The following is a 12642-nucleotide window of genomic DNA, read 5'->3' as shown; positions in this document are numbered from 1 at the left end:
AACATATTTATGACACACGACATACAGATAGACAGTACTGCTACTCTTCCTAATTTATGCAAATGACATGTCGTCAGACTGTGACTGCAACTTGTTCCTGTTTGCGGACGACTCAGCCCTGCTGGTCTCTGACAAGAACAAGTTGCAGGTTGAAAAAACCCTCAGCTCGGAACTAGGCAAAATCTGCATATGGCTCGCTGATAACAAACTATCATTACACATGGGCAAAACAGAGTCCATTCTCTTTGGTTCAAATAACAAACTCAACAAGACCGACGGCTTCTCAGTTACAGTGTGGGTGACAATATTGTCACAAGGAAAGACGAAATTACCTACCTGGGTTCCATCCTAGAGGCAAATCTTTCCTGTGACAAAATGGCATCCAATGTAATAAAAAAAGTCAACCAACGAACTAGATTCCTGTACCAGATCTCCTCTCTGGTAAACAAGAATACCCTGAAGACTCTGGCAGGAGCACTCATTCAAGGGTACTATGACTATGCGTGCACCTCATGTCATGGTACCAAAGCACCTCAAAGGCGCTTAAAACAAAATTACAAACATCACAAAACAAACTGGTCAGACTACTACTTGACCTGAACCCCAGAACCCACCTCACCCCTGCCCACTTTGACAACCTAGGATGGCTTAGAGTAGACGACAGAGTACAGCAACTTGCAATGGGCCTGGTCTACAAGATACACTATACGACCGGGGTGCCCATGTACATGTCAAAATACTTCCCAAAGGTCAGTGAATACCACAACCACTACACCAGAGGAAGCTCAACAAATCATGTTAAACCCAGATTCGGCTCAAACAAGGGACTAAACACGTTTCGCAATTATGCCACAACAATGTGGAACGCCCTACCCAAAGCTGTAAAGGAATGTGAATCCCTGCCCACATTCAAAACCGCTCTTAAAGAGCACCTACGGGAGGCTGCAATTCGAAACTGGCCACCGTAAATGCCCAAAACCCCCACCACCTCCTAATAGACAGTCTCCTCCCCACCGCATGTATATATTCCCTCCCCGCCGTATGTATATTTCTCTCCCACCCACCCCCCCCCCCCCCTAATGTACAGTCCCCTCCCCATCATATGTATATACTCTGTCAGGATCTAGGGGTAACAGTACTGTATATTGGAATACCGTTTGTCACAAATGTATCAGTACTAAATACCTATATGTCCCTATGCCATAAATGTCATGTATGTTGTGTATGTCATAAATGTCTATATGAATTGAAAATGGGGGACCCTGATGGAAACAAGACAAACGTCTTTCTCAGGTCTGCATCCCCTTAACAATTGTATGTATTGAGCCGTACTGTATTGTACCCATTCTGCAATCTGTTAAATAAAGTTTTCATTCATTCATTCATTCATTCATTCATCTATAAGGCTACTGTTTCAAAATCAAAGTACACATTAGTCAGTGTTGGGGAAGCTACTCTGAACGCACAATTTTACAAGCTACTTGCCTGACATTGGAAGGAGTTGAACTACAGCAAAGCTACCTGCGAGATAAATATAGGTTAACTAACACTACTTAGAAAAAGTAGTTCAAACTACTTAGTGAAAATTCATCAAATCCACACGAATAATCCAAATGATAACAATGTATAAATACAGTCGCATAATGACATAATACACCACTTTTTTGTGGTATAGGTTTATTGTAAAGTGCATGCTTCTCAGTTGCATGCCTACCAGTCAGACATGAAATAACACAAACCATTTGGGTTCCCACACAAAAAGTCCATGGAAAGTTAACTGTGTCCATGGAAATGTGTTAACGGGTACAACAGTCAACATGTTGAACCTACACCTTAGACTATTTACTAACTATGCATTTACTAAGTCAGCTTAGTTGTCAGAGTAGAATCTATTTATGTGACTCGTAAGAACAGAATCGCTTACTTATATGACTCGTATGAGCATAATCTCTTACTTATGACTCGTATGAACATAACAGTGCTATCCATTGTCTTGAAACAACAGCTAAACGATAGTCACATGTATCTCTGCCAATAATTTAGTTTCTTTCCTATTTTTCTATAGATACATGAAGCTTAAACCGAGGGGGCAAAAAATGTATTGGGTTAAGTGCCCTCTGGTGATTACAGAGTATTGTAGCAGTGACTATACGGCACAAGTGAAGTCCAATCCCGGGTAAAATACGGGACAGGTGGCAATCCTAATGATGTGCTTGGTGTGAGGCTGGCGTCTCCATACCATCCCAGATGCCGAGTCATGTTCCTAGTTTGAGCAACGTAACGTTAACAACAGTTTGGTCACTGCGTTAATAAAGCAGGTTTATAACCTGTTACCCATCTGAAGTCACTCAAGCTTCTCCCCCATGACCAGACTACAGACAGACAGACAGGCACACTCCCTACTTTACAGTTGCTGTTGCATGCCCTAAGCCTAATTCGATTACCAATTCTGCATAATACTGATGCAAAGTGCACATTACTGATATATTGGATACAATTTAAAAGAAATGATGTAAAAATGCATAGCACAGATCCATGCCTTTTTTAAAGTTGTGTAATGTTGAGTTGTGTGTTTCCCAGCAGGGGGCTCTCTTCCCCTGGCCTCCTTGAGCCTGTTGGTGTCTCCTCTTCAGCTCACCTACTCCTACATATGGCAGGTGATCCTCCAGAGGAACATCAAGCTGTACAGCAAGGTGGAGGAGTTTGTGACTCTGGTGACTGAAAGTGTTCCTGAGCTCCTGAGCCTCAGACAGACCACCCAGCTCCTTCTGGGGCTCAGAGCGCAGGTGAGCATTATTTTTTGCTGCGACCAGCAGCACTACAGATCTTGGTTGGTTGGGCCACAAAAGTGTCCCCACCCTGTAACGGCCACAGTTTTTGCCCTAGGAGGCTGAGATTTGGCATGAAGGTCGTGTGAGTGGTGGCTGGTAAGTTTGTCTATTTCATCAGCCAGTAAGCCAAAACTCGAATATTAGGAATGTGATTCATGAACAAAATGTTAGTTAATATATATATTCTTTTAATTTATGTCTAGCTGCATAATCCTGCTTGGTGAAGCTCTCCTCAACTATATATGGATAAAGGAGGATCTACTGTATTTGAAAGCAGGTCCTTCTGCTCTGGTTCTAATTCATGTCTCATATCATTCACTGTACTGTAGGTTATTCTGGAGTTGCTGCGTGAAGAAGACAACCCAGACTCTCAGACCATTCAGACTCTCATCAATAAGATGGAGGTCTCTTCATCCCTGGGGGTAAGAATGGCAACCTTTTAGGGCATTTCTGCTTCATATTTGATAGCAAATGAAACACGAAACATGTTGGGAAGAGAGTGGGGATGACCTGGCTGCGATGTAGGTCTCAGACTGGATTCGAACCCAGAATGACATGGTATGTGCCTAACCCTTCAGCCTCATAGGGATGCAATAAGGATGGGTGTAATCAATTACTTAAGTACACGCTATTTCAACTGAATTCAATACGCATTAAGCATATTGCTGTGCATTGTTATTGCTGCTGCCATGCTCTTTAAGATGTGTTCTAAAAATAGTTTTTCCTAAACAAGTAATTGAGCACTACTCGAGTAATTAATGAGAGTACTCGATCTGGGAAAACATTACTCGTGCCCATCCCTAGAATGCAGCGTGACACAGATGCAGGGTGAAGCACAGTGGAGCTGTCTTATCAGTTTCTTGCGAGCTGTGTGCTACGGTCGGCTCGAGAAGCTGCAACACAAGGAGGGACCCGACTCCGGGTTATGTGGGGGGGAAATGCCGTTTATACACTTACTTAAACGAACTGACAAGAACAATACTGTTACATGGCTCTGGATTGTAACAAAGGAGGCAGACCACACGCCAAAATGATCAGTTAAAGTATTTAAGTAAAGTTAACAACCAAAGTACCTTGTGGGATGTGTGAGTTTAGCAGATCAGTTGTGTAAAGCATGTGTGGATGAGTGAGAATGTGGGGAGTTGTAGAGTGGTGAACAAAACCAATAGAAAACCCTCTAGCAGGGAGAGAGTTATGGTCAGAGAGAGAATGGGCTACCCAGCCTACTTACTTAACTTAATCCTCTTCTTCCTGTTTGGGAAATAGGCTTCAGTGATTCAACGCCATTCAGCTAGGTCTTTAGCTACTTTTGTCTGTGTCTTCTTGCCCCATGTAAGATACATTTCTCTCAGCTCACCTTCGACTGTTCTACACCAGGGCCCTCATTTATCAATGGTGCATACGCAGATATGTGCGTAATCCGTGCGTACGATCATTTCTAAGCAAAGTGTGGGACTTATCAATTTGAACGTGTGCTTGACTTTGTGTGTATACGCACAGCTCAGAGCATGCGTACCTGGCGCCCAGCGGTAGAATATGAAGACTACAACGCGGAAATAAGCTTCCGAACACTGGCGTGTTCTGTATGACCCGTAATTTATTATAGTTAATTGTAAAATAGCGACAGTGTAATTATAACGGGCTCACGCGCGAACAAGAGGTTGGCCTGCTTGTTTGGCACGGGGGGGGGGGGGGTGCAGGCAGACGCAGAACACCCACCTCCAAATGCGATTAAATATTGTTTAAAATAAAAAGCTAAATACTATTATTTTGTGTCATGTTTCCAAATAAGATTGGTCACAACGAAATGCTTTCTACTTCAATTTGTTGGTTAGAATAGATGACCTCCGTTGAAACTTCACTGAGACTAACACAGTCTATTAGTGAGCTCCCGCACAGACGTGATAATAATAATAGCTTCATTTTATATAGCGCCTTTCAAGAGACCCAAGGTTGCTTTACATAGGGGGAAAAAAGAACAAAGTAACAAACATAGTGGACAGACACAACATATAAATATGATGGATGATGGAATTCAAGTTCGTGTTTTTATTGATCACATAGGCAGGCTATACATGGCGTAGGCTACATGGCAGTGAGATTCATTGTTCTTGTATGCTCTCATATTATTATAGTATATGCTATTGTCAAGAAGGATGTACATTATTTTCAATCGTGGCTTTAATTCGTATAGCCGAGAAGCAATCAGCTTCATTAATCCCGACCCATCTCAGCCACAGCATAACTGAGACCGGCTATGGAAACAAATCATAAATAGACTACTGTAAATAAAATAGCCTATAACATTATAAAGGATAGGCTATAGCAGGGGTTCCCTTTCTTCCCCGAGCCCTACAATTCCTTGGAGACATATAGGAATATGATATAGGCAGGCATTAAAGCGTTCCGTCTTGAGACGGATATCCGTCAATTTGATTCCGAGTTCCATCATTTGATTCGGAGTCGTGACGGGTTTTAATCTGAGCATATCAGAGGTGTCAAATATCATGAAAAAGGGAATTTTTTTCCTACCGCGGCCGCGCCAAGCATAGTCATTTGCGAGCAATCGGCAGGACGCAGCAACTTGAGAGACCGGATTGCGCTAATAGTTCGTCGTCGGAAATGTATAATAATCGCAAGATGCATTCAGACAGTGTTGGATGAGATCTAACTAAATGGATTTATGGACACATTTATGCCCGGACCACAAAGCTTATCGAAGCGTTAGCGGCGGCTCTACCGGTGAGTCTCAGCCTGTTGTTATGATATGAAAATGTAATTGTAGTGCCGTCAGACCCTGATACGGGCTGTCTTTTCCTTTTAGCTAACACTATTCAATAAAAATATACAGTGGAGGTTAAAATAAGAATGACTTTGCCTGAAAAAAAAGTTCAGTCAGGAGATGTTTTGACGGAGATGACTCATCCCCGCGGGAATAGACTTTACCATAAATCATAAGCTGATATACGCTACATTCTCTTTAAACATACATTCTCTTTAAACATATTTGTTACAGGACACAAGTAATAGATTTAATCACTTTTATTCTTTTAAACTGACCGACCTTCAGCATACATAGACCATGAACAGGCAGTAGATCCAGTAGTAGAAACGCATGTCAGAAAACACGAGTGCTTGATTGATTGATTGAAAATGTTATTAACAGATTGCAGAATGGGTACAATACAGTTCAGCTCAATACACACAATTGTTAAGGGGATGCAGACCAGAGAAAGACGTTTGTCTTGTTTACATCAGGGTCCCCCATTTCTCCCCCATGCTCCTATTGTCCTAAATGTTACAGGACAGTTTTTAAATGCTATTGTTTTACTGTATTTGCCCTATACACAATACATCATTTGAACTATAGAAAATACATCATTTGAACTATACAATAATACTGAATTTGAATTATACACAATACATAATTTGAACTATACACAATACATAATTTGAACTACCAGTATATACAATACTGAATTTGAACTATACTGAAAAACGCATGTCAGAAAACGCATATCCTGCATTATGCCTCCTCCACTCCTGGAGTCAGAGCCACTACACCTGCTACAGCCTTAAAATCCTCCACTCCTGGAGTCAGAGCCACTACACTCCTTCTTCTCCACTCCTGGAGTCAGAGCCACTACACCTGCTACATTTGAACTATACACAATACATCATTTGAACTATACAATAATACTGAATTTGAATTATACACAATACATCATTTGAACTATACACAATACATAATTTGAACTACCAGTATATACAATACTGAATTTGAACTATACTGAAAAACGCATGTCAGAAAACGCATATCCTGCATTATGCCTTCTCCACTCCTGGAGTCAGAGCCACTACACCTGCTACAGCCTCAAAATCCTCCACTCCTGGATTCAGAGCCACTACACCTGCTACAGCCTTAAAATCCTCCACTCCTGGAGTCAGAGCCACTACACCCGCTACAGCCTTAAAATCCTTCTTCTCCACTCCTGGAGTCAGAGCCACTACACCGGCTACATTTGAACTATACACAATACATAATTTGCATTCAACACCTTAGCCAAGTCCTTGCCAAATGCAGTGAAATCTGAGGAGCTTGGTCAACTGAATGAAGAGGTGCGAGCCTACCAGATTTAGGAGCACAGGCCAAACACTTTGAGGAGAATACTGAACGAATCGATGTTGACTGGTGGAGTAAGATCTTGGCCATGAAGACGCCAGAAGGAGGGATGATATTCCCCATCTTAGGGAATGAAAGACCCAGACCACCCCAACAACAGCCTGTTCATGCTGCTGAGGTCAGGCAGACGCCTGTGAACCCCAGCTACTAGGACAGAGAGGCTTCGGCTCAGCTTCTTCCCCCAGGCCATCAGAGCCTTGAACACTGAACTCTCCACACACAAGCACACATGAGCACACACACTGTACACGCTCACACACTAGCAGCCACTTTAACATGAGCAAGCACACACTCATGCTGCACACGCCCACACTTATGGCCACTAAGGAAAGGTCACTTTAAAAATAGTATAGTATAACCTGAGATGGTATAAAATAGCAATGTACAGAAAGACCCAGTGCCTCATCCGTAGCTAACAGTGTATTGCACTACCACAGGACCTAGCATGTCCTTCATGCTCTGTAAATAACTTCTGTACAAATACCGATATGCCCTACTATGTTACTTGTTTATTGCACAATGTTGTTTTATTGGATTCTATTATATGTTGTTACTACTGTATTGCACATCGTTGCAGGCAAGACCACCCGCATTTCATTGTATACTTGTATGCTGTGACAAATAAAACTCTTGACTTGACTTGAAGTTGGTAAAGGCCCTTCTGTCATTGTTCACTGGCCCTCTTGTCGAAGGATCATTTAACATCATGGATGACATAATTGAAAAAGACCGGGCCAGGCTGAACATTGAGACATAATTATGAAGGCTTAGCCATTATCAAGTCCCACATGAAGGCAACAGAGAAAAAATGCCTCCAAAATGGAAATCAGCCCTGCACTGAGGAGCATGAGCATGTGCCTGTCTTCTTATGAGAGATACCAAAGTCATCTGAAGAAGGGAATCGACTTTACCATAAATCATAGGCTGATATATGCTACATTCTCTTTAAACATATAAAATGTTACAGGACAGAGTTTTAAAATGCTATCGTTTTACTGTATTTGCCCTATACACAATACATAATTTGAACTATACATAATTTGAACTATAGACGATACTGAATTTGAACTATACACAATACATAATTTGAACTATACACAATACATAATTTGAACTATACACAATACTGAATTTGAGCTATAGACGATAGACAAAGTTAGTCAACCCTTGCAATCAGTTTCATTTAATGAATTGAAAACGGCATTGATATTACGTAAAAGCAAACTGGCAATAGAAAAGATGTTCAAAATGATCTAGTTCCCTTAAAACGCTAACGCTATTAAATAAATATATATAGGAGGTTAAAATAAGAATATGACTTGGCATGAAAAAAAGTTCAGTCAGGAGATATTTTTTTTCTTTAATCCCTGTATAGGCTATACATTGGGTCCGTCAGCGAGATTTAGCCATTTGAGAATAGGCTATGGCCAAATGAGGGCCTATAGCCTATAAATATTATTAAATGTTTTCATACGCGTAAAGATGCAAGGACAACAGTTATATTAACGATCAAGTGGAATATATAACCATCAAGTGTCGTCCTTTCTTCCTCCCGAGGGAGTTAACGGCGATCATCCTTGTAGGAGTGTATATTCCACCGCAAGCCAGCAACAACGTTGCGCTCTCCAGACTCCACGACGAGGTAAATAGAATACAAGCGGCGAACGTTAACGCCGCCATTTTGGTGCTGGGTGATTTCAATAGCGCCAATCTGAGAAAGGTATTACCTGACTTCTATCAGCATGTGACTTGCAACACCAGAGGCGGTAACATCCTAGATCACTGTTACACGCAATTTAAAGGTGGCTACAAGGCTCATTCTGATAGTGGCTTTGGTAAATCAGATCACGCGTCCATCTTTCTTTCACCAATGTACAAACAGAGAATCAAAAGTACTCCTGTAGTCTCGCGAGAGGTGCAGAAATGGGATTTGACGTCAGAGGAGACGCTCCAGTCTGCGTTTCACTGCACAGACTGGAATGTGTTCCGCGACACATAACATTAATGTCTACACGGAGACAGTGCTGGACTATGTTTGTACTTTGGTGGAAGAAACAATCCCCACTACCAAAATGAGAGTTTACCCAAATCAAAAACCCTGGGTAGACAAATCCGTCCGTGAAGCTCTGAGAGAGCGCACCAAAGCATACAACGACGGCCTAGTGGCAGGCAACATGAATGACCACAAGGTGGCGCGATACAACGTAAGGAGGACAGTGTCAGAGGCCAAACGGCGCTACAGGGATAAAATTGAACTCCAGTTTGAACAAGCTGACTCTAGAGCTATGTGGCAGGGGCTCAAAACGATGACAGACTACAAAGGCGCCTCCCTCAAACTGAACAGTGACATCTCCTTAGCAAATGACCTCAATACCTTCTATGCGAGGTTTGATGCTGGTAATAACAACACCAGCTCACAAGCCACGGCAATGGGGGGGGGGGGGGGGGGTCGGCTGCTGATGGAGGCGCAGTGTTCAGGGTAACAGAGCATGAGGTGAGGCGGACCTTTAAAAAAGTGAATATCAGGAAGGCAGCAGGTCCGGACGGCATCCCCGGCCGTGTCCTAAAAGTCTGTGCCGACCAACTGGCCCCAGTATTCACTGACATATTTAACCTGTCCTTAGAACAGGCTGTCATCCCCACCTGCCTGAAGAAGTCCACTATTATCCCTGTACCCAAAAAATCCAAGCCTGCTTGCCTCAACGACTACCGCCCTGTAGCTCTCACCTCCATAGCCATGAAGTGCTTTGAGAAGCTAGTAAAGGGCTACATCTGCTCCTCCCTCCCCATCAACATGGACCCCCTGCAATTTGCATACCGCCCCAACAGGTCCACGGAGGACGCCATAGCCCATGTGCTGCACACAGCAGCATCACACCTGGACAAGAGGCAGGGGAACTATGTGAGAATGCTATTCATCGACTACAGCTCGGCATTCAATACCATAGTCCCCTCCATACTCATAGCCAAGCTCAGGGACCTGGGCTTGAACTATGACCTCTGCCAGTGGGTCTTGGACTTCCTGACTGGCAGACCCCAGGTCGTGAGAGCAGGCAACTGCACCTCCTCATCCATCACCCTCAACATAGGGGCCCCCCAGGGCTGTGTTCTGAGTCCCCTCCTCTACTCCCTGTACACACACGACTGTGTGGCTCAGCGGAGTAGCAATACAATCATCAAATTTGCTGACGACACAGTGGTGGTGGGCCTGATCTCTGCCAACGACGAGAGGGCCTACCTGGAAGAGGTCAAGGTCCTGGCGGGATGGTGCCAGGAAAACAGCCTCTCCCTGAACGTCAGCAAAACAAAGGAGATTATTGTGGACTTCAGGAGGTCGGGGGTCAAGGACTACAGCCCCCTCAGCATCGACGGGGCACCGGTTGAGAGAGTCAACAGCTTTAAGTACCTCGGAGCCTACATATCCGAGGACTTGACATGGACCACACACATTGACAGTGTTGTGAAGAAGGCACGACAACGCCTCTACTTCCTCAGGCGCCTAAGGAAGTTCCAAGTCAGTCAGAAGATCCTTAAGAACTTCTACTCATGTACAATAGAGAGCATCTTGACCGGCAACATCACCTCCTGGTTTGGGAATAGCACTGCACAAGACCGAAGCAGACTACAAAGAGTGACACGTTCAGCCGAACGCACAATTGGAGGGGGGCTCCCCACCCTCCAGAACATTTACAACAAGCGTTGCAAGGGCAAGGCTAAGAGAATCATTAAAGACTCCAGTCACCCGAACAACTGCCTCTTTGAACTGCTGCGGTCAGGCAAGCGATACCGGAGTCTCAAGGTGAGCACAGAAAGACTCAGAAGAAGCTTCTATCCCCAGGCCATCAGGCTGCTAAACGAACAATGAACACTACACAACAACAACCACCAAACGCACATAGCACACACATCCACACGCACACACTCACTTTAAACAAACACACTGTAGCACCCACTCCACACACTTTATAGCACACACCCACTTTAAACAAACACACTGTAGCACCCACTCCCCACACTTTATATTTATTGATGAAGGATTGCACTACAACTCGTACACCTTACTGTAAATTGTACCTAAATTGTACCTCATCCCATTTCTGCTTTGCACTATATAGTACTGTACATTAGTACACTGCATAGTATTGTATATTATATGGTAACTCAGAACATTGTACATATGTCTATACCGAACACTGTGACCTCATTTTCTTCTTCTAAATTACATGCTATACTATGTTATTTGATACTATCTTGTCTAGCACAGTCTCTGGAGCGTAACAGTAAGAAGCATTTTGTATGAAAGTATTCTGTACTTCTGTATGACAACTATTAAAGAAACTTGAAACTTGAAGTTAGTTTACTGCAGGCTTCGTGGGGCTCCGTGTGACATGTCTGTGCCATGCTGCGTTATGCGCAAATTACTGTTGCATAATGTAGGCTATGCATATATAATTTATATAGGCTATACCTAATACCGACATCAAAATAGATTGTATGCCTCTACAAATCATATTAAACCATGCAGGTAGAAAATGTACGGAAGATCCGTCGCGATTTGGAATCAAATTGACTGATAACTTTAATCCCTGGGTATTAATCGAACGAAACGAAAAAAGACAGTCATATTCCAGCATGGTTATTAATGACACCAATGGCAAACAGTGGTTAACGGTCTTTATTAGTGTTTGCGCTGCCCAGGCAGCAATGGTCTTTAGGAAGTTAATAGATATCATATCCGACATCACCGTACGTGTACACGTCTGTCAGCCTGTCGCGTATTTCTCCCATAACACGCTTCGCTCGGCTTAGTCCACTTTTCCACATTTCATGGGGGTGTTTCATTACCGTATATGGTTAATTACGGGCGGTTCTATATGCAAATACTTAAAATCGTGCACGAGTGCGGAGCGTAGAACAAATGGTATTTATCAACACAGTGTGCGTAGAACCTGTGTACGCACGTTTGATAAATCCTGATTTTTCTGTGCATACACACATTCTAAATTCCGTGCGTAGGAATGAAAATAGAACACTTTCTACGCATTGTTGATAAATGAGGGCCCAGGTGTTCTTTGGTCTTCCAGGCTTTCGCTTGCCAGGTGGTGTCCATCTTAATGCTACCTTTGATATCCTGTCCTGGACCATTCTGAGTGGGTAACCATCTGAGGACCACAAGGACCACACTATTGCAGCCAGTTTTATTTCAAGGACCACACTATTGCAACCCGTTTTATTTCAAGGACCTCACTATTGCACCCAGTTTTATTTCAAGGACCTCACTATTGCAACCCGTTTTATTTCAAGGACCACAATATTGCAACCAGTTTTATTTCAAGGAACTCACTATTGCAGCCAGTTTTATTTCAAGGACCTCACTATTGCAGCCAGTCTTGCGGTGCAGCTCATTATTTTATATTTTGTTGGGCCAGAAGATGCAGGTTTTCCTCAGGCACCCGCTGTGGACACATTGATCATGTCTCCTTTACCACCACGCCAGCATTCTGAGCCATGCATCAAGCCAGATCTGACATTACTGTTATAAAGTCTAATCTTAGTCCTAAAACAGTATTGGCGTTCTGAGGGTGTCTTGTTGTCAATGATCACACTGCATTCAAAATGGTCATATAA

At 43.2% G+C, this 12642-nt stretch overlaps 1 protein-coding gene across 1 annotated transcript in view; it reads left to right on the top strand.

Annotated features, from left to right (window-relative positions):
* The first annotated feature begins 3192 nt into the window (after positions 1 to 3192).
* Positions 3193 to 12642, top strand: part of LOC311241565 (uncharacterized protein) — a 28821-nt gene continuing 19371 nt past the window's right edge. Inside the window, exon 1 of the mRNA XM_084330424.1 lies at positions 3193 to 3253. Coding sequence (XP_084186550.1) covers positions 3230 to 3253 — 24 coding nt within the window. The 5' untranslated portion in view covers positions 3193 to 3229. The remainder of the gene's footprint in view (positions 3254 to 12642) is intronic.

This window comes from Notolepis coatsorum (genome assembly GCF_963971535.1).
Source record: "Notolepis coatsorum genome assembly, chromosome: 15".
Classification (NCBI taxonomy): Eukaryota; Metazoa; Chordata; class Actinopteri; order Aulopiformes; family Paralepididae; genus Notolepis; species Notolepis coatsorum.
The sequence above is the reverse complement of the archived record's forward strand: the minus strand, read 5'-3'. Positions and strand labels throughout refer to the sequence as shown.